At 50.5% G+C, this 27,975-nt stretch overlaps 1 protein-coding gene across 3 annotated transcripts; it reads left to right on the top strand.

The window, feature by feature from the left end:
* Nucleotides 1-27,887, top strand: NAT8L (N-acetyltransferase 8 like). Of its 3 annotated transcripts, none has more exons than XM_013959955.2 (4): nucleotides 1-60; nucleotides 1,519-1,744; nucleotides 3,365-3,529; nucleotides 27,466-27,887. In XM_013959955.2, exons 1-4 carry the CDS (start codon nucleotides 25-27, stop codon nucleotides 27,831-27,833), a joined length of 795 nt encoding a protein of 264 aa, XP_013815409.2. In that variant the 5' UTR covers nucleotides 1-24; the 3' UTR covers nucleotides 27,834-27,887. The 3 variants fall into 3 exon arrangements, with proteins under 3 accessions (XP_013815409.2, XP_067153297.1, XP_013815408.1); XM_067297196.1 differs by lacking the exon at nucleotides 1-60 and adding an exon at nucleotides 958-975; XM_013959954.2 differs by lacking the exon at nucleotides 1-60 and having other exon boundaries at nucleotides 1,240-1,744.
* Nucleotides 27,888-27,975: the final 88 nt, after the last annotated feature.

Raw genomic sequence — 27,975 nt, 5'->3', positions numbered from 1 at the left:
CCCCACACCTGCAAATCCTGCAGGATGGGAGCAACGTCAGCTGCCATCACTGAGGGACAGGTGCACCTTGCAGCGGGATGCGGGGACGCACCTCGCAGGGGGGTGCATGGGTGCCACCCTGAAGGGGGGCGCAACTCGCGGGGGGGGGCACGGATGCATCTCGCAGGGGGGATGCATGGGTGGGGGGGGTGCGTGGGCGCCACCTTGCAGTGGGGTGCACAGGTGCACCTCGCAGGAGGAGGCACAGATGAAGCTTGCAGGAGGAGGCGCAGGAGCACCTTGCAGGGGGAGGCACGGGTGAACTTCGCTGGGGGATGCACAAATGCACGTCGCAGGGGGGTGCACGGGTTCACCTCGCGGGGGGATGCACCTCGCAGGGGGATGCGCATATGCACTTTGCGGGGGGATGCACCTGGGAGGGGGCTGCAGCCCACAGAGGGATGCAGGGGCGCGCCCCGCAGGAAGGCAGACCAGAGCAGCTCCCCCTCGCCACCCGGCCGCACGCAGGGGGCGCGGGGGGGGCGCGGACCCCAGCGCAGCACCCCCCGTCCCCGCACCGGCCGTGCACGGCGCATGCTTCGGGCAGGGGCCGGCCGGCCGTAAGCGGGAGAGGCCGAAGCTTTTCGGGTCCTGCGAAGAGGGGGGGCCGGTCCCCCGCCGTGGCAGGGAAAGTTGGCGGGCGCGGAGGGCAGCGGGGCCGCGCTGCGCCGCGGGCAGCCTCTCCGCGGGGCTGCGCGGCCCTGCGGCAGCAAATTCCCTTGCAGGAGGGTTGCACGGCGCGGGGGGGGGGGGGGGGGGGACGGGACACACGGCGCTGCCCCTCCGCGCCGGTGGCAGGGCCGCTGCGCAGCGCTGCATGACTCACTACGGAGGAGCCCGCGCCGCAGCCCGGCGGGACGGGACGGCTCCGCTCGGCTCCGCGCCGCCCCGCGCAGGGGGCCGCGGCGATTGTTCCAGAAAGCTGCCAGGCGCACGGTGCTTGCGTTAAAAAAGATAACGATTAATAACACAAATGATAGGCGGAGAGCCCCGCTGCCTGGCGGCGGGCAGGCGGCCGCGGCGCCCCCCGCGCCCGCGCAGCGCCCCCCGCAGCAGCGCGGGGGGCGGCGGCGCGCGGTCACATGTGACCCCGCGCACCAATGCGGGCGGCGCTAGGGCCCCGGGGACCCGCGCCCGGCGCACCGGCCCCGCCGCACTATAAATGCCTCTCCAAAATGCAGCGCAGCTCCTTTCTCCCTTCCCCGCCGGCCCCTCCGCTCCGCGCCCCTGAGCCGCCCCCGCCGTCGCTGCCTGGCGGGTCTCCGGCCCTGCTGCAAGCCCCGCTCCCCCCCTTTTTTCTTTCCTCCCCCCCCTTTTTTTTTCTTCCTCGCCCCTTTCTCTCCTCCTGCCCCCCGCCTGCGGCCGGTTTGCATGCATTGTTTGTCTCCCAAGATGGTTTGTGAGACTAAGATTGTGGCGGAGGACCATGAATCGATGCCAGGATCCAAAAAAGATACGATCATTGTTTCTTCCTCCCAGATGTGGCCCTCTTTATCGGGCTCACCTTCCTCCTCCCCGGCTCCTCTGAGCGCTGTGAAAGAGGATCTCAAGAAAGACAGCGTTTATATACGCGAATTTCACCCTTCCGAGCAAGAGGTGGTGCGCCGCATATTCTACGAGGGTATCATGGAAAGGATCCCTAACACGGCGTTTCGAGGGTTAAAGCAGCAGCCCCTCACTCAGCTGCTCTATGGGCTCCTGGCGGGTGAGTACGGGCTGTTTGGGGGGGAGGGGTCGCGGTTTCCCCCGGAGGTAGCAAAGCGGAGGGAGGGCGGCGAGCCAGCCCCGCGCTGCAGGAGCCGCCGCAGCATCGCCCGGCGCGGGCGGCCGCGGAGCCGCAGCGCTGCGGCGGCTGCAGCGGGGGGGGGGGGGGAGCTGCGCGCCCTGCGCGCGTTTTAGGGCGGGAAGGGGGCTCCCCGCGTAGGTTGCGCGGGTGCGCGCGGCGGCGGTGGTGGTGGTGGTGGGGATGGGGGTCGGGCAGAGTCGTTTTTCCAGTTATTCCAGGCCGGGGCGGCGGGGGGAGGTGGGTGGGAGCGGTGCGCGGCCCGCACCGCGCTCTGCACCGCCCCCGCGCTGCCCCGGGCGCGCGCGCGCGCAGCGGGGGGGGGGGGGCGCGGGGCCGGCGCGTTCCGGCGTTGCCTGGAGACGGACGGGCCGCGTTCGGAGCGCGCCCCCTCCCACGCCCCCCCCCCCCACGCCGCGGGGAGGGGTGCGGCCGGGCCGGGCCCCCGGGGCTGCCCGAAGTAACCTCCGCGAGGTGGCCCCCCCCTCCCCGATATTGCAAGTAGTGTGTCTTGGCTGCCCCCCCCCCCCGATATTGCGAGCAATGTGCCTTGGCGGCTCCCCCCCCCCCCCAATATTGCGAGCAATGTGCCTTGGCGGCTCCCCCCCCCCCCCAATATTGCGAGCAATGTGCCTTGGCGGCTCCCCCCCCCTCAATATTGCGAGCAACGTGCCTTGGCTGCCCCCCCCAATATTGCGAGCAATGTGCCTTGGTGGCAGCGCCCCCCCCCCCCGCAAATAATGTGTCTTTCTCCCCCCCCCATTGCAGATGGTCTCCCCCTTGCAAGTGGTGTGGCCCCCCCATTGCAAACAATATGCCTTGGCGCCCCAGTGCAAATGGTGTCCCCACCCATTCCAAATGCTGGGTAGCCCCCTTGCAGGTAACACGTTCCCCCCCCCATGGCAAACGTGCCCCCCGCCAGAGAGCAGGCTGCGCGCTCCCCGGCTCTCGGTCCCTGCTGGCAGCAGGGCAGGCCCGGGAAGGGGCCTGTGCAGCAGGGGGGGCCCGGCTTCAGGGGCCCGGCTGCCCCCCTGCCGCAGCGTGCCCAGCCTCCAGCAGAAAGCCCCCCCCCCAAGGCGGTGGGGGGCTTCGGGGGGACGGGGCGCCCTGGATTTGGGGGCGCGGAGGCAGGAGGGGTGCCCTCCCCAGCCGCCTCCCGCTGAGGCCGAGAGCCGTGCCGCAGTGCAAAGCGCCCGGCGGCGGGGCGCTGTGTCCTGGGGGTGCCGTGCCCCCGCGGGGCCACCGGCTGCGGTGGGACACCCCAGGGCGAGCGCGGGCCCCGCGGCGGAGCCTCCGCTGCCCGGGGCTCCCCGAGCATCCCGGGGATTAGCGCGGCGTGACAGGCTGTCACGTAAAATGCTCAACCTTGAAAACACGAGTCGCATCGCTCAGGCCTACATACTGCAAATGTGCATTTTGCGTGTGCTTTTTCTTTTTTTCTTTTTTTCTTTTTAATTTTTTTTAATGAGTTTGCATTCCGAAATCAACACTAAATTCTCTTTTCTGACAGGTGTCGTTTATTTCTCTTCCTTATCTCCATAGTAATGTGCTTTGTTGTGACCAAGTCCTTCCTGCTGACCTGCTGCTTGCCCATCTTGCTGATGGGCATGAGGTACTACTTCAGCAGAAAAGTTATCCTCCACTATCTCGATTGCGCGCTGCACACGGACATGTCCGATATTGAGCAATATTACATGAAACCGCCAGGTGAGTACGCGGGCCCTGCAGGGAGCTGTGCCCCAGCCCTGCGCTTGCTCTTGCTCCTCTCGCCGGCACTGAGCCGCCTCCAAAATAGCCAAAATGCAGCTCTTGGGCCACACCAAGCTAAACCCACCTTTTTTTTTTTTCCTCCACCTTTTTTTTGCCTTTTTTTTTTTTTTTTTGGCCTTTTTTTCTTGGCCTTTTTTTAAGATGGGTGTTCAGCCAAGGGAGACGACAGACGCCCAAGCAGGGCCCCCGCACGGAGGGGCGATGGCGGGCTTGCTGCGCCCCTCGTCTCCTGAGCATGTCGTTTCTCAGCTCCTCGCTCCTGGTGCTAGCTTGCAGCGTGGGGGCGAAGGGGAGGTGAAAGGCCCCATAGCCCAAATGCGCAGAGGAAGCCGATTTAGTTATTGCGCGCGTTTTCCCATGCTATTTGAGAAGAACCTTCCTGAATGCGCGCACCTTGGAAGAGGTGCAGACCAGGTATGTAGAGGGATGCTGCCCGCCTTTGGCAGCATGTGCATTCATCCGTGTCTGACATATATGCATGTGCTTTATGTAAGTATAATATCTAATGTTAATATTTGCTTGTCAAGCTGTGAAAGATCTCTTACATGATTATTAAAAAAACACTCTTGCAGGGTTTGGCAAGGGACGGTACCGTTTCCCTTTTGGGGGGTTAAGACCGTGGTGAGAGCCAGCACAAGGGGGTATTTGGGGGGTTGCTTGAAATTGCCTGGGTCTGAGGTTATTATTTGTGGTTGCTCAGTGCTAGTAGTGAGCTGGGCGAGTAAAGGTAATGGCCAGTAATCCGCATCAGTTATTTCTGTTTTCTTGGAGTAGCTACTCTTTATTTTTTCTGTGTGACCATGTTTTCCTGAATCATTGCTGTTGTGCAAGCGTGACGGACCTCATTGTAGGAGTCTCTCCCTGGTCGCTTATGGAGCGCATAGGAGAGAACAGAGAGAACAGGAAATGCTGTAACCACAAAGTTTCCTTTTCTGATGTGCAGTTTTAAGTTTTTCTAAAGTTATGTTCATCCTGTAATAAAAATCTCAACACATCTTAAGTGCTTTCTTCAGATCTTGTTTCCCGTCTTAGTGCTGATCTCATGCAGATCTTATCCCATCATATGCAGATGTTGCACTGAACTTAGCGTCTGTTGTTGTAAGAATCAGCCAATGTGTGACTTGTGTGTAGCTTGCACGTCATTAAAAACTCAGACTTCATTAAAGCTGTTGCCACAAAAATAAAAGAGCTTATAGCAAAACATCTGAAAAACATCATGGACCTCCATAGTGAGGTTAGTCAATGCATTATATTGGAGAGAGTAATAGGGAGCTCCAGGAGAAGAATATTTAACATGGGCTTAATCGGTGTTTGAGCTGCATCTTTCATTAATGCTTATGATTTGCATGGTCAGAATTCAGGGCAAGGATCAAAGTGACTATGTTTATAATACTACTATTTGTAGAAAGTAAAGAAAATGCATTCAAAGGAAGAGCGAGGAATGCCCTCGCTTTGTTTAGGTCAGTAACGTGATCCAGTTCAGTCACATTGACACCATGACTTGAAAGCATTGCATTGCTTTTATTTGATACCTTAAAGGGTCGATTTCAACGTTGGAGTAAGTGTGTGGGCTTTCATTTTTGACAGAATTTAATCGCGTGTAATTATGTTTCTGCCATGCCATAAAAAGCAGATTTAGGGGATCGCTGGTATTTATTAAAGGTTCTTGATGGTGGTAGCATTAAGCAAGCTGGCTCGAGTCATGATTAGGTGAGTTTGTGCGGTATCTGTCCATTTGGCATGAAACCGTGTGGTGCTGTTTGTTATAGCTTTGCAGGAGGCTTGAATGCGGTATTTTGCTCCTGTTTCCCCCAAAATAGAGGTTTCAAATCTCTTCCTTATAAGATCCCACTATAAATATGGTCAGCTTGGAAGAGCCTGGAGTTTTGGGCGCTCTTGAGATTCAAAACTTGTGTTGTCTGTTGAATGTATTGAGAATGACCAGCAAAATGCCAGCTCGGCTCTGCTGTCGCTGCCCAAAGGAGGGAAATGGCAAGCAAACAGCTTCCTGCCCCGAGCTGTCGCCTATCCTGACAGCTCACGAGTTAACACGCGGGCATTACGGATTGCTCATCCTCTTAAGTCATGCGCATTGCTTCAACTTAGGTACTAGTGAAAACTCCCCGTTAGACGCTAGGGAAGAAATTGCCAATCTGGCACGTCATCAGCAATGCTGCAGGGGTTTTACTAGTGTCTCTGTAGTTAAGGCAGTGGTAATGACTTTGCTTAAAACTGGGTTTAAATCTCTTGTCCTTCTCAAGTAAATATTTGTGCTCTGCCCCCAGGCTTGAGGGGCTTGTGAGTATATCTGGAGAAGGCCACGTGAGAGGGGAAGGCTGAAGTGGCTGAGCGGGATGTAGCGTAGCACACCCCAAAAGCAGATCTTGGTCTTACCCTCCATCTGTTCAGGAAGGTGCTGGTCACCTTGCCTCTGGGTCCGTTGGAGAATCCACATTTACGTGCCTGAATATGTTTCCTAACATGGAAGGTAGGAGAAGGGAGCGTTTCTGCGGTGGGTTTAAGAATCATTGGTTTTTGTGGTGACAAATGCAATGGTAGAGTTGTGATGTGGTCCCATGGTTTCGGATGATGGTGCTGTTGGTCGTGGTTTTACTGAAGTTTTGCTCTTGGCAAACACCCACACACTCAGCCGCTTTGCAGCACGTCCCTTGTGCTACCCAGGAGTAGCACTGTGCAGAGCATCAACAGCAAATAGCCGCTGGTAAGGCGGAAGTCGATAATGAAGAAATAGCTTAACTGCTAAAGTGGATCATTTTTGGTAGGTTTCGCAAAGCATCTATGCAGACTGCAAAGGCTTCAGATCGGTTTAAAAACAATGACCCAAAGGACGTGGTTTGCAGTGGGATTTGGCTCCCTCGGCTCTCTTGGTTTGGTCAGAAATCCCCGCCGCCGTGGTGGGTATGGGAAGCCCATGTTTTGATGGCTGATCGGTGACTTTTGATAGATGCTTTCTGTATAATTGCCAAGCTTAATGATTAGTATTTAACAATCCCTTGTGCTCTTGACAGCATATTAAATTTTTTTTCTTTTTTTTTGCAGTTTTTCTGAACCGCTGGTCTCAAAGTTGGTTATTGTTTTAAATTTTCTCCGTTGGATTTTGTATGAGCTGGAAAATAGGTGCTGACAGTGATTTTTGCAGAAGTACATTAGCCAGAATTCAAATCTTTGTTTTCTCGTGTCCTCTTACCCTTACAGCAAGGATCTGGCAGAACACTTTGGCCGGTGTTTGGCTGTAAGCTCGTGCACAGTGGATTGCTTTGAAATTGCTGTTGATTTCAAAGGAATTATTTATGTATTGAGTTCTGTGCTCGACTGAGGGCTTAAAACACAAGACTGAATGGCTAAAACACCTTCTTGAGCTCTACGTAAAATTGTTTCTCATTTAAAAATAGTACTCACTGGAAATTTTCTGGTTTCAGGGTTTTTGTTTTTGTTTTTTTTCTCCCCTCAAAGACAGCAAAAAAAGGCACTGGGGCAGTCAAAAAGAAAGGAATTGGATAATAGGCTTAATTGTCAACCAGAGTAACTTAGATTCTAGTAAACAAAAAAAAAGAAGAAATTAATTTTAAATAGAGCCCAGCCTCTTGCATTTCTCTACACAAATAAGGGTAGCACAGCTGGAGCATCTTTTATGGTCTGATGATTCTGGCGACTAATCAATTTTACAGCGTCTCCTCAAGCATCTGTCGCAGTTGGTTGCTTGGTATATTTTTGCCATGGCTTGGAGATCAGAGCAATTCTTCCGTGGTCGAGGTCTCACCTGGAGAAATGATGGAAAACAGGGCTCCTGGCTCCCGATACGAAACTGCCACTCGCCAAAATCAGCGGAGTTAGGGCTTTGGCTGACAAACTCTAGCAGGTCCTTCGGTGGTGGGTTTAGGATGCTCTTTCACGCGACTGTCTCTGCGCCCTTTGGCTGGGTGCCTTCGCAGGTCTGCTGGAGGTGCGTCCATGTTGTTGCAGTTCATGGCACCTTGTGGTTGTCTCGATGGCCTTCCCCAGACATTTAAAATTTATCCCGACTGTGTCAGGCTTTCCTCTTCTCCAGGTAGCGCCACCATGTCAAGCAGGTATGTAGTGAGACCTGCACAGGACCCTGCAGAAACAGCCATATTTTGAGGGTTAAGAAAGGTCTGCTTTAGTTTAACATAATTTTAGTAGGAAAATTGCTTAATTTGGGCTGAAATAGTCTCTTCTTTCACTGAAGAAAATCAGGCATTCATGCCAGTTCATGTGAGCCAGGTCAGTGGAGCTGATGCAGCAGGGCAAGGACAGGCATCAGCAGCGCTGAAATGAAGAGCAATGCTCAGTTTGGCAGTACAGGGAGATGGCAATCTCAACATGTCCATCGAGGAGGGCTCTGGGGGTGTTGAAGGGGGAGAAGTGTGCCTCACCCCCCCTCATCCAGACTGGTGGTGAGCAGAGCTCTCCTGTCCCACTGCCTTTGTCCCCCACCATGGGAGGATGCAGAGGCGGCATCAGTGTCCCAAGCGCCCTGGGGTGGGACTGTATCCTAAGCAAGGGGTGGCTAGAGAAGGACGACACATGAGGATTCAATTCCTTCTGCTCTTGGTTGGGCAATGCAGTGTGCTTTTCTGAGCTGAGCCCATGAGAGGGTTGTCCTACACCATTTCATTCTTGGCAGAGATTTTGGGATCAGGTCCATCTCCCAGAAGGACACCAGTTGAGGTGAGGTCAGAGTCAGCTGGTCAGGATGAGATCAGCACTGCTCGTTCCTGTTGAGGTGTTCATTATTTCTTACCTTTGGTGGGACATTCATCTAGGTAAAGAGCAAGCATTTCAGTGAGTTGTGCTCAGCAGCTCTTGGATTGGTGTTTTTATGGCGCTAGAACAGAGGTTACATTGGAGGAGTTGAACTCAGGTGCAAAAGAAGATGGAGGTGAAGTTGTGTGATACCTACCAACCTTACTCAGCTGCTGACAAACCCTTGGGGCACCTCTTGTGTCAACAGCCCTGCTTTGCCCTGGGCATGCTTTGGGTCTACATGGCACCTAGTCATTTTGGGGGTACTGGGCTGATACAGGGAGTACCTGGAGTAGGTAAAATCCAGGGGCCACCCTAGGAGGACACCTTGGTTTTCTGTGTCACGGCCAAGAGCTCCAGGTGCTTTGCTAGCAGCTATGTTCTGCCTCGCCTTTGCAAGAGGAGGGGGTTTCCAAAATGGAGCTCATCCACGTTAGCTCCTTGCAAAGCTCCGCTTGAGCAGCCGTGGCGCATCCAAACGAGCTGTTGACGCGTTGGCTCAAGGTGAGGTAGAGCTCTTGGTTGAATCAAGGAGCCTGGTTTTTAGCTCCCAGCACGGATCAGGGCTCGGCTCAGGCTGACCTGCCGGCCTCGTTGTTCCGCGACACAGGGAGGGGGACGGGGTGGGTTTGAATCCCCTGCGGCGGAGGGGGGGGAGGCAACGGAGCCCAGTTCTTCCACATTCTGGGTAAGGCGCAGGCAGCTGAGCCACCAGATAAGGGGGAACGAGGCTGCCGCTGATAACATTGTTTTGGGAGAATAGAGCTGCTCTTGCTTGCTCTGCAAAGAGAGGGCTTAGTTACCTGCCTCCAGGAGAGAGCTCGGGGCTGCTGCTTGCCCGTGGAGGAATGTGTTTTCCCAGGCCCTGCCCAGGTTGTCCATGCCCGAGAGGCAGCAGGAATCTGATGCATCTATCAAGCATTTCTTGTTGGCTTCTGCAGCGTGCTGACCTCGGGGGCCTGCCGAACTCCTGAGCTGGCTGTCATGAATCCCACTTTTTCATGCTTGTCTCTCCTTGCCCACCGTATGGGGAGATGAGGGCTTGGAGTTGGCTTGTGAGGCAAAAAGCTCGGAGGAGAGGCTGTGGCCTTATCTCAGCCTCTTGAGTTGCGGCATTGTTCCCCACCGGTGCCGGGAGTCAGCGACAGGTCTCTTCCTTGGGCAGCCAAGGGCCTTCCTGCAAACACCTCCCATGGTGGCACCTCTCTGTGGTTCAGGGAAGCTGCCTCAAGCAATGAGCTCTGCAGATCAGGGAGTTCCTGCAAGGCTAGGATTAGAGAATTTTAACCTCTGTTTTAATCTATAGTGGAAAGTATATTTAATAATAATTCTGAAAATATTTCAGACACGGGCCTCTTATCAGATGGGCAATCGGTGTTACTACCGCTTAGCAGTTCCCAACATCTCCATGTTCAGTGTGTCTCTTGAGTTGGGTTTGTTGGGAAGCTTTAGGAGAAAGTTCCTCTGTTGCCAAGAGTTAAGGATGTGTTCCGTCCATCATTAGTGATTGACGGAAATATATATATTTCTTCCTTTGAATCATATAAAGTATCTTTAAGGTTGGGTTCTCTCTCCCAAAACCCACCTCCTTGGATACAATTTGGGCCCGTTGGGTGGCCGGCTCATTTTGTTTGCAGATGAGCCTCGTCTTCCTCCCACAGAGCCTGCTTGGTCCTGGTCCTGCCGGTGCTTGGCTGCGGGGCACGCATGGCCTCGGGCACCCTGCGCTTGGGGCTGCGCTGGCAGGGGACTGGACCGGACCCCTCCATGTCATCCTCCTGGAGCCAAATCCCCTGGTGCTTCTTCAGGACAGCGTCCTATGTGCAAATGGGATAAATGCATTCAATTGCAGGCCGCTGCAGCTGCCTTTATTTATTACTGGAATAGGAGCATATGCACAAGCCCGTGCCTAAGTATGCACATCCATAAGCCAAAAATAGATCTCACTTCAGATCCCCTAGCTTTGGCAAGTTGCCATGTGAAAATTAGATTAAAACGCGTTTTATAGTAAATTCTGCAGAGTAATGTAGCCTATTTTTTGCATGTAGTCAAAAACTCACTCTAAAGGTAGTCTATAATTGACATGATTGTCAGTTAATGCAGCAGTATTTAAATTAGTAGCCGTGACGGGATGGATATGATGCTTTGAAGAAAGCAGAAAGCTCTGCATGCAGGTACTAGAGTTTTAAATAACCCCGGCACATGCGAGTGCTGTTAAGTAATCTGCAATAGAAAAAGTAATACATTGTGTAAATGGAGCATCGGTAGTTTTTTAGACACAGTTAATTTCTCAAGACCTGCAAACACAAGCAATGCAGGGACTTATCAACATTAAAATGGCAGGAGCATCAGGCATTCTGCTTTGATCTGGCTTTGAGTAATTTTTTTTTTAACATTTTCTCCTGTGTTGGATGTCTTCTGATAGTGTGGTTGTGTCCATTTTCTCCTGACAGTCTCAGTGAATAAACCCTAAGAAGGAATATGGGATTTTCTCCTCAAATTTAAATACAAATTTATGCATCTTTTTAAAGGGTGTTCAGTTTTTCTTCCTTCTGTCAGCTGCTTTCTTAGTAATGGCCAAGATTAAAAGATTATCCAAAAGCATGTTTCGGGGTAGGATTTTCAAAATAGTTTGAACTTAGGCTTCATATTAGGTATGTAAATTGTGACAAGATTTATAGCAGTATAAAGCTTTGAGCCCCTCTGACACTGAATCTTGGATTTAGGAGCATGAGCTGCAAATCTTATTCCTGAGCACTAGAGGTTTTTTGCCCCCTAGGATTTTTCAAACGCATCAGTGATCAGGGCTGGGTTCCCCACAGAGTGCACAGTCGGGTGCCCAAATACTTTAGAAACTACCGGTTGGTATCGATCTGCATCTTAAGGCCTCTAAATATTTTGGAAAAAAACAGTTCTTTTACATGATAGCCTGAATATACATGGCCTAGTTTTCAAGATGTTTTTTCAAAATGTCTCCCAATTTAAGAGTAAAATAGTGGATTTTGAAAAAAATCAGTGTATTCGATTCGATTTACATTTTTATTCAGGCTCACGGTATCCGAGTACTTAGGATGGGAATTGCCCTCTCTAAAAGGAGCTGGGGTAGTGTTTGGCGTCTAGGCTGAGGCAATCGCTTAAAACCGGCGCCGGCTGGAGGGAGCCTGGCCGCTTAGCGTGTCGTGCGCGAGCATTGCACGGCTCGGCGCTCTCGTGTTTTCAGTGCAGCGCTGCAGATGCGTTGCAAATAACGGCCTGCCTGACGCTGCCCCGCCGCAGGCTCGCGCAAGCAGGAGCCCTCGCAGGGCGCCGCGGCCGTGGCCGGCGCTGCCGCGAGCCGGCGGACGCGCAGCCCTTTGCTGCTTTCTGCATCGATGACATGGGCAGCTTCAAAGCGTGTTTTTAGGTGTATTCCCCCCACAGGAAGCTGCGGGGTTTTTTTTTTTTAATTGTTTTTTTCCCAGCAAGTGGCTAATGAAAGCAGTCTTAAAGCAAATCTGAAGATAGCAGGATGTCTCATAGTTTTTACTCACAAATTTATTATTTCTAACCAGCACTGATAATAAGACTTTCCTGATCAGGGCAAACTAGAATCACCAAGAAGCCTTGTATTAAGGGTGCATCAGAAAGAGCTGATAATGGTCTAGTTATAGACAGGTCTAAGCCCCGGGATCTGTTACAGATGGCTTTGAGCCATTCTTTTAAGCGGTCTATTGACCTAGTGAACCCTAGCAATCAATTAACTATTTATGCAAGCATATACTATATTAGTCATTTATCGTCTTCTATAACTGTTTGACAGATGTTTCATTCAAGAATTGAAAGTGTAATTTCTCACCGGGTAATTCTACGATTTTGACCTGGAACTCCCACAGCTTAATGGCAAGCTGGGGTTATGTTTTGAAATGTGATTCTGTGAATTAAAAAAAAAAAGTTTGTTTTTGATATAGATAACAGAATAAATGTATTAGATGTATTTTTAAATAGCTGCGTGGGATATTGCTATTGAAATTTGGGTTTGCAACAACGCGAAAGTTAATAGAAAAATATAATGCATTAGTCTCGCCTCAGTGTATACTGCTTGAAATGATAACTTGCAAGTAATATTTTTGTCACTTCGAATTCATGTACTGCTTCTAGGATTTATCCAAACGGAAAAACTGAAAACCAGAGGTTTTATAAGAAAATGATTTCTCAGTTCAGGAAATGGAAAATAAAAGGGAAAATAGCTTTGATCCAAACTAAGCTGATTTACTGTTCCCTCTGAATTTTTTTCACAACGAGGAACCACAAGTCTCTATTTAGGGTTGAATGTAATACTTTCTTCAGCCCGAAACAAAGTTGGTGGTGGGGCTGTAGGCTTTCTTAAGAAGCAAAGGCTAGACCCAGGTGTATTTTACAAAATGCTGGTTGCGGTAGAGCCATGAGCACAGCATCTGTGCTGCCCTCCCAGGCAGGTTCCCTAAGCCCTGTGCTGTCGGGGGCCCTGCCTTTGCCTGGCGTTATTAAGCGTTTGCTGAGCCAGCCCGGGGACACCTGGGGTCTGGTCCCTGCGATAATGTACGTGCGTGGGGCGAGCTGTTTGCCGGATCAGGGCCAGTCTGGGGTTCGTGTGCAGCTTCTTTCCCGGCTGAAAATCTTTGGCGACTTCAAGACAAATATGAAAATTGCTTTGAATTGACAATTTTTTTATTTTAGTTTAGTTTTTATTTTTTTAGCAAGTAAGCTGCTTGCCTAGATTTATCCTTGATCACCACTAATTGCTATACAAGCTGCTCCTACCCTCTCTTGTCAATGCGCTTGAGTCCTGACTCAGAAACCAGCATCAGGGGTGCGAGTTCGTTTGCTCTGTAGAGTTGCAGCTCTTGGTCCCTGCGCCAGCACTGCTAATGGAAATTTTTCCTCTTCCTGTTCCATGCCACAGTAGTTCTGGCACTGGATTGCCAAACTGTCTCCCACTCTCCCAGGCTTGTGTCAAACTGCAATGTTTGCTTTCTTCCCCTCTTCTGAATTCTGCTGGGCTCTTTTGTCCATCCCTGTATTGAGTTTCCCTAGTGGGTTTGTCCGGACTAGTCCTTATTTCATTAGTCGCTTAGAGCATTTCCCAAGAATGGTCCCACACCCACTATTGCTCTTTGTATGTCTCATCTGTCTCTCCTCCTCTCTTTATGGTTTTTAATTATTTTGTATTTATTTCCCTTTGCTTAATTTCCTTCTGTAAGTATTTCCTTCTCTTAATTTGTTGTTCAGATTTTAGCAAAATTATTTATTTTTGTTGATCGATATTCAGAATTAGAATCACAAAGGTGGAAAAAATGGAACTGAGCAGTACGAGGACATTGTGTCTATTAAGCTAAAACCTCTGTGCGTCAGGGCATAAACTTGTGTGTCAGTGGCAGTGGGGGAAAAACATTTTGCCTAAAGGCAAACGAACTTCTAGCAACAGGATTTCTGGCCACTTCTCTGAAGGATCTGACCTACGTCGCTCTCGGATGTATCTGGACAACGTGACCTGTTGATCTTTTCCAGCATGACTGTTTCTATAAAACCTGTTCTTTCAATTTTCATAGGATATGTAAAATCACTATTGCAGTCAGAGTACAGAAAAAAATTTTTCCATTTGCTGAGATCAGGGCTTTTTGTTCTTTTTTTGGAGGTGCCAAATCTGTTCGTGCTCCCTGGAAGTAGCTATCAGAAGCAGAAACACGGTGTAACACTTCTAGTGGGAATCCAGGGAAGACCTAAATATGTAGTCTTTCAATTTAAAATAATGTAAGTAGTAGAACTTGCAAAGAGAAGCTTTTGAAAATAGACCATTTTGGAGCACCTGCCATTTTTAAGCACTAACCAATTTTAGATGATGGTTAGTTAGAGAGCAGAGCAATGAAAGGATGTCAGATGTTCAGCTTCTGTCTGCTTAACAGCAATTTTCTCTCTCTCCCGCATGGATGTCTGGGTAAAGTCACCTTTACTGGAATTTCATTGTTAGTGGTGGATTTTATTAAAAAAGAGAGACAGCAAGGATGGGGGAAGTTATTTTAAGAAAAGGATGGTAATGAGAATTCAGGTGAATTTTTAAAAATCCAAACTGTTTAAAACACCTTTTCAATCTTTTGCTGCCTGTAAAGTCAGAGTCTCTTAATGGCTATGAAAATATAGGATTTGATTTTTTTTTTTAACTTTTTTTTTTTTTAACTGCAAATGTTCAGAGGATAGCATTGATCTGTGCCTCTCAGGCAGTGATTTTCATTGGGGAATAAGCCATCATCAGGTTTTACAAGGGTTTTTCTGAGGTGCTGGTACTCTGAAAAGCCTCAAAGCATCTGAGGAGATTCTTAAGAAGTGGGAACACTTTTCGTGGATAGCTCAAAAGGCTAAAGAGGATTTCAATGAAATTCTAAAAAATAATTTAAAAAAATCACGTTCACAGGGTGGGACTTGGAGTTTAGCTAAAGATTCATTTAACTTAATCATGTGCTTAAATTCCTTGTCTTTCATTGGGAGTTTGGAGTATACTTCGGGGCACCCTCCAGCACAGGGCCAAATGTTTTCTTGTTCATCACAGGAAGTCTGTGGCATTAATGGGAAATGCAGTGATGGAGCAAGCCACTCTTGAGTTTGCTGTGTGCGCTCAGCAGTGCCCGCGAGATGAGTTTGAGGTCTTAGGGAAAACTGGTGCATCAGAAGGAAGAGTTACTTCATCTAGGACCCTGCTCGTGGCAGGTGCTGATAGTTATGTTCATTTTGCCCTGTTTTAGCATCAAGTATGGGGATTTAGTGTTATTTAGTGTTGCCTTTTTGTTTGGGAAAATCCACCGAATCCTCAAAATACTGCATTTCCGCCCAGACTCATGTGGATTTATGCATCTCCTGGTTAAGGTCGCTGAAGGTGCTACTCATGTTTATAAGCTGATCCTCTTTCAGCATTACTCTGTGGATGAGCATGCCATGGCTAATAATACACTACATAAAAGTATTTGCTTTCACTAGCTCTGAACATGCTGCTGTTCAGTTCCCACGTGTTGCCTTCCCATGTGTGAAGTGATGTGGTGTCACCTAGTTGCTCCACTGATTATTTTACAGACCTCTTTTGAATCCTGAGATCTTGTGGTTGGTATTTAGGCTGAGGCCCTGGGCAGTGGGACCTCGCTCAAACGGGTGTTGGGTGGGTGGTGTTGGTAGATGGTCATCATAGGAGATCTGGGAATACCTGGAGGGGGTTTGTGTTGTGACTTTTTGGCTGCAATGGTCTGGTGCTGCAACATGGGGAACGGGCTTTGTTTTGAGATGGAGAGATTTACACGTGTAACTTTGATTTCATGTTAATGCACCATCCACAGCAGGTCCATTTCTGTGCCCAGCCTGACAGATGTTCATGTATTTATGGATGCAGAATTTTCTTTTGAAGCCACGTTGAATAAATGTGCTAGTTTCAGCCTGGATGTAGTAGAGTTTGGTGGAATTACACCCAAGATGTGTTTGCCATAATGTACTGAAAGAAAGGCATAGCAGCACGTTGTTTTTAACAAGAGTGAGCATCCAGGTGTGGATGTGCCCCCTTCACTGGGGCATTACTCTGGCTTTACAAGGGGCTGTGGTGTCGGTTTGCTGAGGGTTAAAATTGAAGGAGCGCGTGGTGATGCAGGTGCTCACGGCTGCTTGGTGGAGTCCATAGCATGGTGCCGCACACTGGCAGACGGAGGCAGGCAGGAAGTACTGAGGCTCTCTTAGAGGCTTTTTGTTTCCATGAGTTACGTGACAGAGAGAAGTGAAGTCTTGCCTGAGTTGTTCGCATTGTCCCTGACGTATAATGTTCCTAACGGTGGGGGGTGAAAAAGCACTTTACCATGGCATAATCAGGTGGAACAACTGAAGCAACCTTACACCAAGGCTGAATTTGGCTGTGTTAGGTGTAAATATAACAATTTTCCAGGGATTAAATATTTTCAGTGAATCTAGTAAAACAGGACTGCAGGCAAGAATGGTGTGAAGTTACCATGTGGAGCTGAGGGGGATTATCTCGGGGAGGTGATATCTAAGGAAGAATGGCATGGGTAGATTCAGAGGCTTCTCCCGTTTTAGGAAAAAAACTGAAAACACAGGAGTTTTCTTCTGGTCAGAAGTTGCGTTCTCTGCAAGCTGAAGCATCAGTCCTGTCTCTACTTCTAGTGTTGGATGTCACAAGCACATGGAAGACCCCATTTCCAAGGGAAAGGCCACATTTCTTGGCATGGTGCAAATGGAAATTGAATTTTTTTTCATTACCTTCCATATTGGGGTGACCATCTTCCCAAAGACAGTGTATTGCCTGGATGGCAAAAGGGCAGAGAGGTGGTTGGCTTGGTTAGTTGACCAGAGGAGCCTGTTACTCCTTTCTCCTGCTCCTTACCCAGAGGTTAGGGGGATAGCTTTGACCCATGGGTTGTGGAGGTCAGACAGGATTGATCCCGGTGAGAACCACACACAGGAAACCCCTTGGGGACTGGATTGGGGAGGACAGAGGCCGTGCTAGGAGCCGTGCTTCATTGCCGCCCCAATTTCTCGCCTCTCGAGCCCTTTCCAGTCTGTTGCAATGGATTTTAGGACCTCGTCTCAATGTTAGTGTGACAAATTGGGACTGTTAGCATGCCATGATATGAAGGGATGGGTTGGTCCTGGTTGACTTTTGACTGGCTTCCTGTGCTCTGGGAAAGAGTGCGTGTGTGTGTCTGTGCGTGTGCACATGTGTATGTGCATAGCACCATTGCACACCGCTGTGATAGCAACAGGAAGAAATATTCATTGCTTGTGCTGAATCTGTGCCTTGAACCTTTTCTTGCTTTTTCCATCTCCTCTACTTTGAGTGATCAATTCTTCGCTGTAGTTTCAGAGAAACTATAACTCCTTACGGCTGCGGTGTTTCACTCCAGCAGATTATTAATGTAATGGAAAGTTAGAGGTTGGAGAGGTTTGATTCACTGCGTTAGTAACTAGATGGGATTCTTGTTTAACTCCAGTTATCTGCAGAAAGAAAGGCAGCTGGTGCATCAGAGTTTTATTTATTGCTGGTCTTAGAGTATAGTATTAGTTTCTCTTTGCCATGCAGTGTTTGGTGAAATGCATTTCCCTGTCTGTAAATTCACGATACTCCTCTGGAAGGAAAGCAGAGGCACTGCCCCAGTGTTGCTCCCAGTTAGACTTTGCTGGTCAGTGCTTACTCACCATAAAAATTGCGAACTACTACACGTAGTTATTGCTCGTTGGCTGCTGTAGTAGTGAAGGTCCTCATTCAGGGGCTTTTGAGGGCAGCAGGAACATTTCCTTTTAATGTGCTGGGGAGGAAAAAAATATATGTTCTGAATCACTGAAACATGCTACAGAGCATGTTTGAGCTGAATATGTGCATCCATTTTGTGGCTTGCAGCCGAATGTTTCCAAACCCTCCCTTTGCCCTTTTATGTCACGTCACTGGATTAAAGAGAGACTTGCGTGTTTGTTTGCGGAACTAGTTGGCATCTGTGGCAGTCTGTATGCGAGCCCCAACTCACGTGTGGGAGTTTATATACTGCAAAATGAAGTTGGTTACCTGTCGGGTGTTACCTGTCCCCAGCTCTCCTGAGGTCTGGCATAACCTTTCTTGATGCCACTGGAAGCAGAGGAAGGAAATGTAATGTTGTTTTGGTGGAGGGGTTTTTGTTTGTTTGTTTTTGTCATTTTTTTAGGTCTGTCATGTTTTAAATATGTAAATGTTTTTAGATTTTGGTAGGTGGTCTTGCTGTAGTATAGGGGAAGCTCCCTTCAGGCTTGGGTTTGACTCTGATTTAAAGAGCTTGCATGGACACGTGGGTTATTCTGTCCTAATGCATCATTCTGCCTTGCCTTAAGTTTATACCTGACATCTTCAGTGCAGTTCTTCTTGCCTACCCTTTCTTGGCTAAAAGTAATTGTTTGCAGTGAGCTGTGTAGCGTTTTGCTACGGTCATTGGTGGAAGAGGAAGGACTCTCCCAGAGGGTGACTCACCTTAAAGTTTGACCTCTGCTAGAGAAGCATAAAACTCCTTAGAAGTCCTTGTAGAGATCGTTTATTTAACCTTAAGTAAATGTAATGTTAGTTTCTCTTTGCCATGAAGCTTTTGGTGAAATACCTGGGTAGATATAGGCACTTCTATTGAACAAGGGGGTCTGGACTAAATTTAGACCAGATAAGTAATGATAGATGAGATCAATTCTATCCATTTTCCCCGTATGATTTATGTCTAGGCCAAGTGCTAAGCTAAAACGAAGTCATTTGATTATTGCTCAGTGCCTTTTTACAGTAATGCACATGAAGTAAAAGCCAGCCAGTAAATAATGAATTCTAAAACATCCAATAATTCTAGATTTTCCAGTTTTTTCAGTATTTGCAAATGGAATGCACTGTAGTTCAGTACCTTTCAGAAAGCAATAAAGCCATATAGTGAAAGATTGATTTGGAAGATGGGGACTGAGTATTAACAATGTACTTTTAAGGAGCTGGCTTAAAAAACAACCAGCAACACATTTTATTTTGTAAACTAATTTAACGAGAAACTAATTGTAACAGTAGCCTTCTGGAGCTGTTACTGGAAGGATGCAGGCTAACAAAGCTGGCAGAAGAGCTTGATTTCTTTTTTCCTTTTAAACTCCTAGCTAAAGAACAGTCTAAACTCCAGAGTATTGGTTTACTTAAGGTCTGACTCTGCAATTTATAGGCTTAGTGAGGATTTTGGATGCATAGGGAACATCTATTCCAAAAATACTTTAAACAGGTTTTTTCTTTTTCTTTTTTTTTTCCTCAGTTTGTGCAGACCAGTCTGTTTTGCTTAGCAAGCTACAGAGATTTGGGAGTCACTGTACAGTTAGTGAGGATAATGCTGGCCCAAATAGCATATTGTAGTCTTTATCCGCTCCTTTTAAGCTATCTAATTATTTGCTGATTGATAAAAAATTGCTCCCATGAAAAAACACAGCTGCTGCCTGGTTTCTAAAGCTGTTTTCTCTTGATGATTTAGCAGGTAGATTGCAATGGCCATATTGGCAGTTTCTTGCCCTTCTTTTTCAGTAGCAGCAAGTAGAGCTGATGCATCAGCTCTAAATATGCACTGATAACCAGAGTATTTCTAATCCCATATAACTGCTTCTGCAGCTCTTAGACAGTTGCTATGCTTATTGCAGCCTTTGACTTTCAAGGTGCATCACAGCCAGCAAAAAGGCCCAAATACAAGATTTTTTAGAGTCCTGTTATTACACTTCTTAATATAGCCCCCTCTGTAACGTGCTGGAATTGCTGCCTTTACCCTCTCTGCTGCTGCTGCCTCTGCTGTGTTTCTCCCTGTCTCGTCCAAAGCCCGTTCCTGCAATGTGCCAAAGGCGCCCTGGGGTTTTGCTGCTCTCTCGCAGCGGTGTTACGTGTGGTCTCATGCTGGGTCCTGTGGTGCTGAAGCCTGCTTGAAAAATTAAACCATGAAGTGCTGATGTGGGGTATGGCCATTAATGGCTCGCGGTGGTCCAGGCTGCAGAGGCAGAGCGCGGGGTCTCATGTCGGAGCTGGGGCGCAACAGCACGTCCGCCAAGGATGAAAAAGAAGGTAGATGGAGCCCAAATTATCCCTCTTCTCTTGCGCTGCCCACGTGCGCAGGTGCTCTCATCGGCCTGCCTCCCAGCACCCCGTTAATCAGCGGTGTCACCCCCCCTTGGCAGATAGATGAGATGCCTCATGCTCTTCCAGCAGGGATTATTTATACCGGGGCGATGAGTCGCGGTGTGGCAGGGTACGTGGAGTTATTTATGCGAAGGAAGGGGGCCGTGGCATTTCTAATTTCCTGCATGAGTAACTCTGCTGTGTCCCCGCTGCCCCACGCCTGGGCCTTGCCTGGTGTGGAGGGATGCTAAATGGGTGTCAGGGCTGTCGGGTCAGGGTCTCGCATCTCATCCAGCTCCCGAGGCCATCAGCTACTCAGGAATGCCATTATTTTGTAGGAGCCCTCCAGGAAGGCCTTTCAGCTGCAGTCAAGTGTGGAGTTATGAGCAGAAGTTGTTGGAGCTCTTGTTCAGCCCTGCTGAAGCCAAGAAGAGCTAGAAACGTGGAAGGGGCAGAAGGTCGGGCATGGGAAGGATGGAGGTGAAGGGAGATGATGTGCTTTGTGAACATACAAACCTGTGTCCGTACCGGTTGGTTGAGCAGTTGCAGCCCGCCGCTGGTACGGCTGTTGAGTCTGTCCTCGGCCAGTCTCCGCACCCAAAGCGTTTTCAGTCAGACCGAAGGCAGGCATGCCTGAAACTCATAAATTTGGCAGTAGGCGTTTTACAGCCCCAGCAGAGCCTCTGTTCTCTCTTGACATTGATTTAACTTGGCTGCTCTGTCCCTCATTTCACAGAGAACGGAGGGGAAGGAGGGAGGAGAATTGCCTCAAGTAACAAGTTCCTCTGTTCCCTCTTCAAAACCCATACGGGATAAAAGGTCAGGGTGGCTTAGCATCAGAAACACATGGACCCGGGAGCAGGGGTCTGGGGACTCTCCGTCCTCTTCCTGCCACGGTACTGCCTGGCGCTCGCTTAAAGCTGTATATAAATAACTCCAGCAGGAAGAGAGGTGACGCACTGACCTTTGGGGCTTTTTACCTGGTCATCTGTAAATACATAATAATACCGCAGCACTGGTGTTTAGTGCCTGACAGCCTGTTCAGTTCCCTATGTGCTGCCTTGCTTGTACTGCCCCTGCTTTGCAGAAAGGGCTGCTGATCTGCCCCAAATCGCAGCAAGGGGCTGGATATGGGATCCCAAGGACACATATTTAAAGCTTTGTGATGTTACAGCATGTTGCATTTCCTCTGTCCTGGTGTTTCTGTGCAGTGTCGCTGTGTTGGCTGTGTCACGGTACGATGGCAGGTTGTGCATCCTTGGGAGCAGTTTTTGAGTATTTGGGTCCTGCTTAATAAGGCTTAGCAAGCCTGGCAATTTTGGCAAGCTTTTATGTAGGTATATGAGTGAGGGACATGAGGACTTACAGACCTTGTCCTATGGAAAGTGCAGGGGTCAATTTTTTTCCCTTTGCCGTGCCCCTATCTATCTGCAGTCTGAGGAAGACCTTGGATTGAAGAGGGGGTTTGTCCCCTGCAGAACGCTGCAATGAGCCAAGGCTCTCCTACTGCTTCCAGGAAATCCCCAGACACGTGCAGGGGCTGTGGGCAGCCTCCGTCCCCTCCTGTAGCTCAGACCCACCAGTTGCATTTCTGCTGGGGGTATGCATTTGCAATTTGTGATTTTTGGGGCCTGGCTGGAGTCCCCTGTAATGATAGTCTTGGATGGTTTTGGCTTCCTTTTCTCACTGTGGCCAGTCCTTAAATGATCTTCTAGCTCCAGTGAAGGCACACAGAGGAGTTCACACATCTTCACTTGGCCTTGCGAGCTCCCTACAGAGGTAACAGCTTCCAACAGGCCCCACCAGCTGCCATGTCTGGGGATGCTCTCAGGATATCACACAGGACAGCTTTGAGCCAGAAGGGGAGTTGCTCACATCTGTGTAGCCATGACAGGCTGAAGCAGAATTGAAAATCGCAATCCATGGAAAACATGCTTAAAGGGATGTTGCTTTTGGAAGTTGCCTGTCTGTCTGGAAATGACATGCTACAAGGAACCAAGAAAGTCACCATCTCCAAAAGAGGGAGAATTTCTTTCATTTTGATCACAGCACAGGCTGGCAGCACCTGCTCTGTGTTGTCAGCTTCTCGCTTATTCGAGGGGCTGGAGGAGAGAGAGACGTGTTTGAAACCAGCTCGCATGCACCCAAGTGCACACTATATGCAATGAAAATCAGTGTGAGTTTGTAGGAGAATAACTGCTCGGCTGTGGAGCTTTGGGAGCTAGCAGTGCTACCCTTGAAGAAAGAGGGGGAAAAATGGTCTGATTCAAGAGTGAGATTTTTAGAAATGCCATGTACTGAGCTCCCACTGAAAATGCCTTCCAGTGTGAGAGTACCTAGACCCACACAAAATTATCACCAGCACGTGGTGGCGGTGCCAGGAGCTGGCCTACCCCCATCCAGCTCTGTGAGATGAGTGATGAGTTCCCACCTGGCTCAGCCCTTGGACCAGCTCACTGTTCTGGCATGGGGATCCTGCAGGAGTCCTGGCAGGATCTCAAGGGACATGCGAGGCTGTCCATTGCCTGTCAGCATGCTTGCAGAGCATGGTCACCTGCTTCTGGGGCTGATGGAGCTTTACTTGCTCTTGTGAAAGTCCAGAAGGAATTTAATTGAAAACAATGGATTTTAAATTATCTCGTAGAACCTGTGTTTTCTGTTGTGGTACTGAGGTACTAGAAAGAGCAAAGCACAGCTGCTAAATCCTAGTTTTCAGAGTAGCTGTCCTTGAACCCTGTGAAGAGATGTGGAAAAGCTGTAGGAACCAGCTATATTTGATCACGTAGGACTTGTGATGATGGGGAAGGCTGATGTCTTGTTTCCCCCCTCTTCTAGCAGTCTTCTCTGCTATTGCTTTTGGCTCCAATCTTTCCACCCATCCACCCACTGGCCCTTTATTCACCAAAGGGTGGTGAAGAATTTGCAGTAAAAATAAATCGAGTTTGTTTTCACCCACCATCCTTGTCGGCTGCGTGGGGGAGAGCTGAGCAGCTCCTGCTGGGAGATGAGTGCCAGGAGAGGAGACGTGCGGGAGCAGCCGTGGTGGCTGTGGCTGTGTCCTGCGAGCCTGCGTAGAGGAGTGTGGTGCCATTGCTGTGGGACACCCTGGCTCGGGGTGCATGGTTGCAGACGTGAGAGGACACGGTGGGAGGGCACAGGAGGAAGGAGGGGGATGATGTGCAAGGGCAGCCTGCAATGCAGGAACACGGTGGGTGGGTTGGAAGAATGCTCTCTGTTGGTCCTCAGAAGCTGGGAATCGGCCTTAAATTTGGAGCAGAAAGGTGCTGCTGTTGGGTGTGCTTTCAGGCCCCATGTGCCATGATCCGAGGAGCCGTGTCGAACCTTTTGAGGTTATTTTCCCTTCGGTGTGGATTTCTTTGGACTATTACCTTGGCTCTTTCTGTGCACCATAAAACGTGTCTCCAGTGATGGTCTCACCGGACCAGGAAGCTTCGCAGTAGTGAAGCCTGAGTTGGTAGACAGCTACGTGGTTCAAGTTATTGGTTAGTAAGTTGGTATAGTTTGTTGCCAAGGTATGGAGAGATGTTGCTGAAAGATAGACAACCCACAGAGGAGTGTAGAAAGATAAGATAGAGCAGCTGGCCTCTTGCCATCCCAGATATTTGAAATAACTTTAAGGAGGCCAGAGATAAGGGAGCCCTGGCTTTGCTTTATCTTCCATAGCGTTTTGTAAGTCTTGTTTATCCCCCTGGGACATCTCTCTGCTACACTCGTAAGCATAGATAACACCAGTGTAAGTTTTGTATGAGGTTCATATATCCACTCTCATTTGTCCTGTGCCTCATGGACATAGGTTAGCTGAAGCCTAATTGTATGGTAAGCAGTGGCGATACTTTGAACAGGCCTTTTCAGAGAAAAGTGTTGCTCTCTGGAGCTTGTCTCTCGTGTCTGGGAGCCGTCTCCCCTGGGCCTGGGCTGTGACAGCGGTGGTCCATCAGGTTGGCTGCCATGGAGATAAGGGGAGAAGACACTGCAGAAACCAGGGCAATTTCACTAAATCTGTGGAGCGTGAACAACCCAAAATTGCCTTGCTTGTTAGGCAAGTCACAACCATTTTGTGCTTTATTACGGCTTTTACCTGTGCATTGCTGAAGCCCAAACTCTGATGTGAATGACTGGAGCTCTGAAGGAGCTGAGCGAGGTGGTTTCCCATGGTGGTGGTCCATATGGGCTGCTTGCCACACTCTGCCCTCCCAGGGCTCCCCTTCGGCGTGCCAGGGCAGTCACCATGGGAGGAGGCATTTAGGGGCTTAGGGCAGAGCATTGCAAAGAGGCTGGATGCTTAGACTGGAGAAGACTCGGTTTAGTAACAGCTGGTGTTGCCTTGTCCAAAACCAAGAAGACCTGAACCCGGTGTTAGCAGAGGACCTGCATATGAAGGCTGTTTGGGCATGAGTGGTGTGGAGATGTCCAAATACTCATATACTGAACACCTGATACCCTTTGGGAGGTGTCCGAATACCTGACGTGTGGGAGGGGGAGGCTTTAGTGGTCCCTTCAGCAGCTGGGGGTGTCCCCACGTTCCGGAGAAGTGAGCACAGGCTGCGCTGGCGTTTCCCATGGGAAGCAGGATGGAGCGCACTGCCGTACAACTCGGTCACGCTTTGGGGACGGCAGAGTGAATTTGCTTCCCCAGGAGCAGCGAGGCGAGAATGAAGAGCGGAGCGTGTTTCCAGAGCACGGAGGCGCAGGCCGCCCGGAGCGTGGCGGCGTCGGGACGGTGGCGGGTAACTGCTGCGGCCCCTGTGCAGCAGCGGGACAGGGCAGCGTCAGGCTGCCGCGGGTTGTTTTCATCGGGCAGTTGTCAGCTGTCGGCGCTGGGTGCCGCATGCGGGGAGGCGCGAGCAGGGCATTGGGCTCCGGAGGGAGGTGCAGCCGGCAGAAGGCGGTGGCGGGAGGATGAGTGAGATGGAAAGCAGGAAAGTTGTGTGGGGAGAGTTTGCAGCAAGGCCATGTTCAAGCGGGAAGCCCAGACTGAACAGGTTTAAGTGGGAGCGCTTTTGAAGAGACACGAGGTGCTGGCAGTGTCTGGGGGTGACCAGGTGCATGAGACAGGAGATGCCCTCTGGGAGCGAGCCAAGTGGTGAGGGCTTGTCCTTGGCCGAGAAGATCCTCCAGCAGAAAGGGGAAGGCAAGCGAGTGGTGTTCGCAAGGCAGCGGGAGCTCGACGCAAAGCATCTGGGAAGAACAGCCCTTCTGAGTGACTCTTCTTGCAGGGTCGAAACCTAAGAGGAGTTTGGGCCAGGGTGAGCGGAAGGAGGGGTTTGGACATCTGTAGCGATGAGGGATGGAGGGAAGCACAGAGCATGGAGGCAGATGAGGGCAAAGGCAGAGACGTTGAAGGAGGAGGACTGGAAGGGCAGGGAGACCTGTAGCTGTCAGGGTTTGTGTTTATCTTTGCAGCAGTGATTATTTTCAGTTAGCGACTTGAGAGAATAAAACCCGAGGAATTTAGGTAAGAGATGAGCTGCGGAGTTGCAAGTTCCCTGTGCCGAAACCCGAGGGTTCGCCCCCAGGGTCTCCCCGCAAGCGTTACAGGAGCAAATCCCCAAGTGCCCAGGGCAGCTCCCGGAGGAGGCGTCTGCCCTCCCCTGAGCGAAAGCAGCTCCCGGGCTCGCAGCCACCGTCTGCAGCTCGGCGTGCTTTAGCCGGCCGGAGGATCCGGCTAAGAGCAGCGATGCTCAAAGCCGGCGCAGACACCCAGTGGGCGGCAGGGTAAAAGTCCTTGGGATAGATCGCGCTGGTGTAAATGGGAGCCGCATACAACTTGCATTGTTTGAGCAGATGTGTCCTGTCTGGTGCTAATTATAAGTGTTTCATGCACAACACACACTGGGAGATGTGCCAGATACTATTTCTTTTCATGTTGAACTCAAAATCATTATAATTAAGCTTTAAAGCTGTAAGTAAAAACTAACAAGGAGCACAGGTTCGCGGTCATGCTGCTTGCAACTGGGCCAGTGCCCACCAGGATAAATGGGCATTAAAGACCAAACCCAGCACAGCATTTGGGGCTAAAAAGTTGCAGGGAGGGACTGTGCACGTCACGAAGGAGTGCGAAGAGCTTGGAGCACAGCAAACATTCAGAGATTTGAGGGGGTTTTTGTTCATTTTAAATAGATGGAAGACCTAAAAATACTGGAAATGTGCTATTTTACAAATCTGGGAAGTGTTCTGCTGCGCGAGCTTAGCTGTGTCTCCTGCTTATTAGACATAAAGACTTGTTTGTTGAAAAGGGAGAATTATTGCTAGAAGTGGGAAGAAACTGTTTAAGGCCTGGCTTGAAAACAGGTCGATACCTGTGTTTGAGGAGGATGAGCCATGATGTGCAGAGCGAGACGCTCCAGGAGGAGCAGCGCGGGGCCGGAGCGAGGGCAGGAGCAGAGGTGCGCTAGGCAGTGGCACCCTGCAGCACGTTAAAAAAATAACGCCGGGGAGGAGATTTGGGGGAGGCTTGATGTGCACGCGGAGGGGAAGGGGCCGCCGGGGCTGCAGCGTGTGCGAGCCTCGTGCGGGGCCTCGTCCGAAGAAGCTGCGCTTGGAGATCAGTGGAACAAGCGGTGCTGTCAGCGCCCCGGCGGCGGAGAGACGCTTCAGCCGCGTGCGATAAATAGGTCAAGACGGGTCCCGGTGTCTTAAAAATTGGCTGTTGACCTAGATAGCGGCAGTGCAGCGCCTGTCCGCGGTAGGCACGGGGGCGAGCGTCGCTGGGGCTGCGATTTCGGGCGTTTTTCCTGCAGCGGGATTTTACGTGAGGGTCTTGCTCAGTTAAGACGCGCGTAGCTCATCGTTTCACTTCTGTTAGTTTTTCTTAAGTTGTCTTGCTGCGAGGGTTTGCTGGGCGGGTTTTGCTCTTGCCTTTGGCAGGCCGCGCTTGTGCCACGAGGCCGGGTTTGGCCCGGCGCCTCGGAGGGTGGCAGCGGCACGTCGAAACCCCCCCGAACGCGCTGGGCGCTGGCGCAGCAGGTCCGCGGGGCGCAAGGCGCCGGCCGGTTTTGCTCAGCGACGCCCTCGTGCCGTCGGCCCGGGTCGCGTGGGCTGCGTGTGCCGCTGCCCGCCGTCAGCGCCGCTTGGACGGGACGCGCCGAGCAGCCCGGGGCTGGGCTCCCGCGGGAAGGTCGCTGGTGGTCCCTCTGGTCCCTCCTGGCTGCGCGCAGGTCCCGAATCACCTGTTTCATGCCATTACGAGGTGAGGATAAGTTATCCACCCACTTTGCAATACCTAAATGTGCGCGATAGCTGTTGATCTCCAGAAATCTTGCATTTTGAAGCAACCTTGTATTTCCCCCGGGGGTCATTAGTCCCCGACACCACCGGTGAGCTTCCTCCGCAGGGGATGCCGGGCCGGTTCCCGCTGGCGAGGAGGCGCGCGGCCGGGCTGGCGCGCGGCGGCATGCGGCAGCGGCTCCATGCGATGCTTTGTCTCCCCCAGGCTCCTGCTTCTGGGTCGCCGTCCTGGACGGCAACGTGGTGGGAATCGTGGCGGCCCGAGGCAACGAGGAGGACAACACGGTGGAGCTGCGCCGCATGTCCGTCGACTCCAACTACCGCGGCAAAGGCATCGCCAAGGCCCTGGGCCGCAAGGTGCTGGAGTTCGCCGTGCTCAACAACTACTCCTCCGTCGTGCTGGGAACCACGGCCGTGAAGATGGCAGCCCACAAGCTGTACGAGTCCTTGGGCTTCAAACACGTGGGTGTCGTTGAACATTACGCCCTCCCGGGGATGACGCACTCCTTACTAGAGAGAATGTTTTTCCAGCTTCGCTACCACCGCTACCGCCTGCAGCTGCGCGAAGAATAAAACCCAACCAAACACACACACACAAAATTATTTTTCTCCTTTCCCCCCCCCCGCCCTCAGAAATAATAAATTGCCCTTCTATTTCTCGTTGCTGTTTATTTGCCAAGCTCGTTCATTTTGTTCCCTCATTTCATGTTTAATT

Source organism: Apteryx mantelli, chromosome 5, assembly GCF_036417845.1.
Source record: "Apteryx mantelli isolate bAptMan1 chromosome 5, bAptMan1.hap1, whole genome shotgun sequence".
Lineage (NCBI taxonomy): Eukaryota > Metazoa > Chordata > Aves > Apterygiformes > Apterygidae > Apteryx > Apteryx mantelli.
Note: the sequence above shows the minus strand (reverse complement) of the source record. Positions and strands in the feature narration are given on the sequence as shown.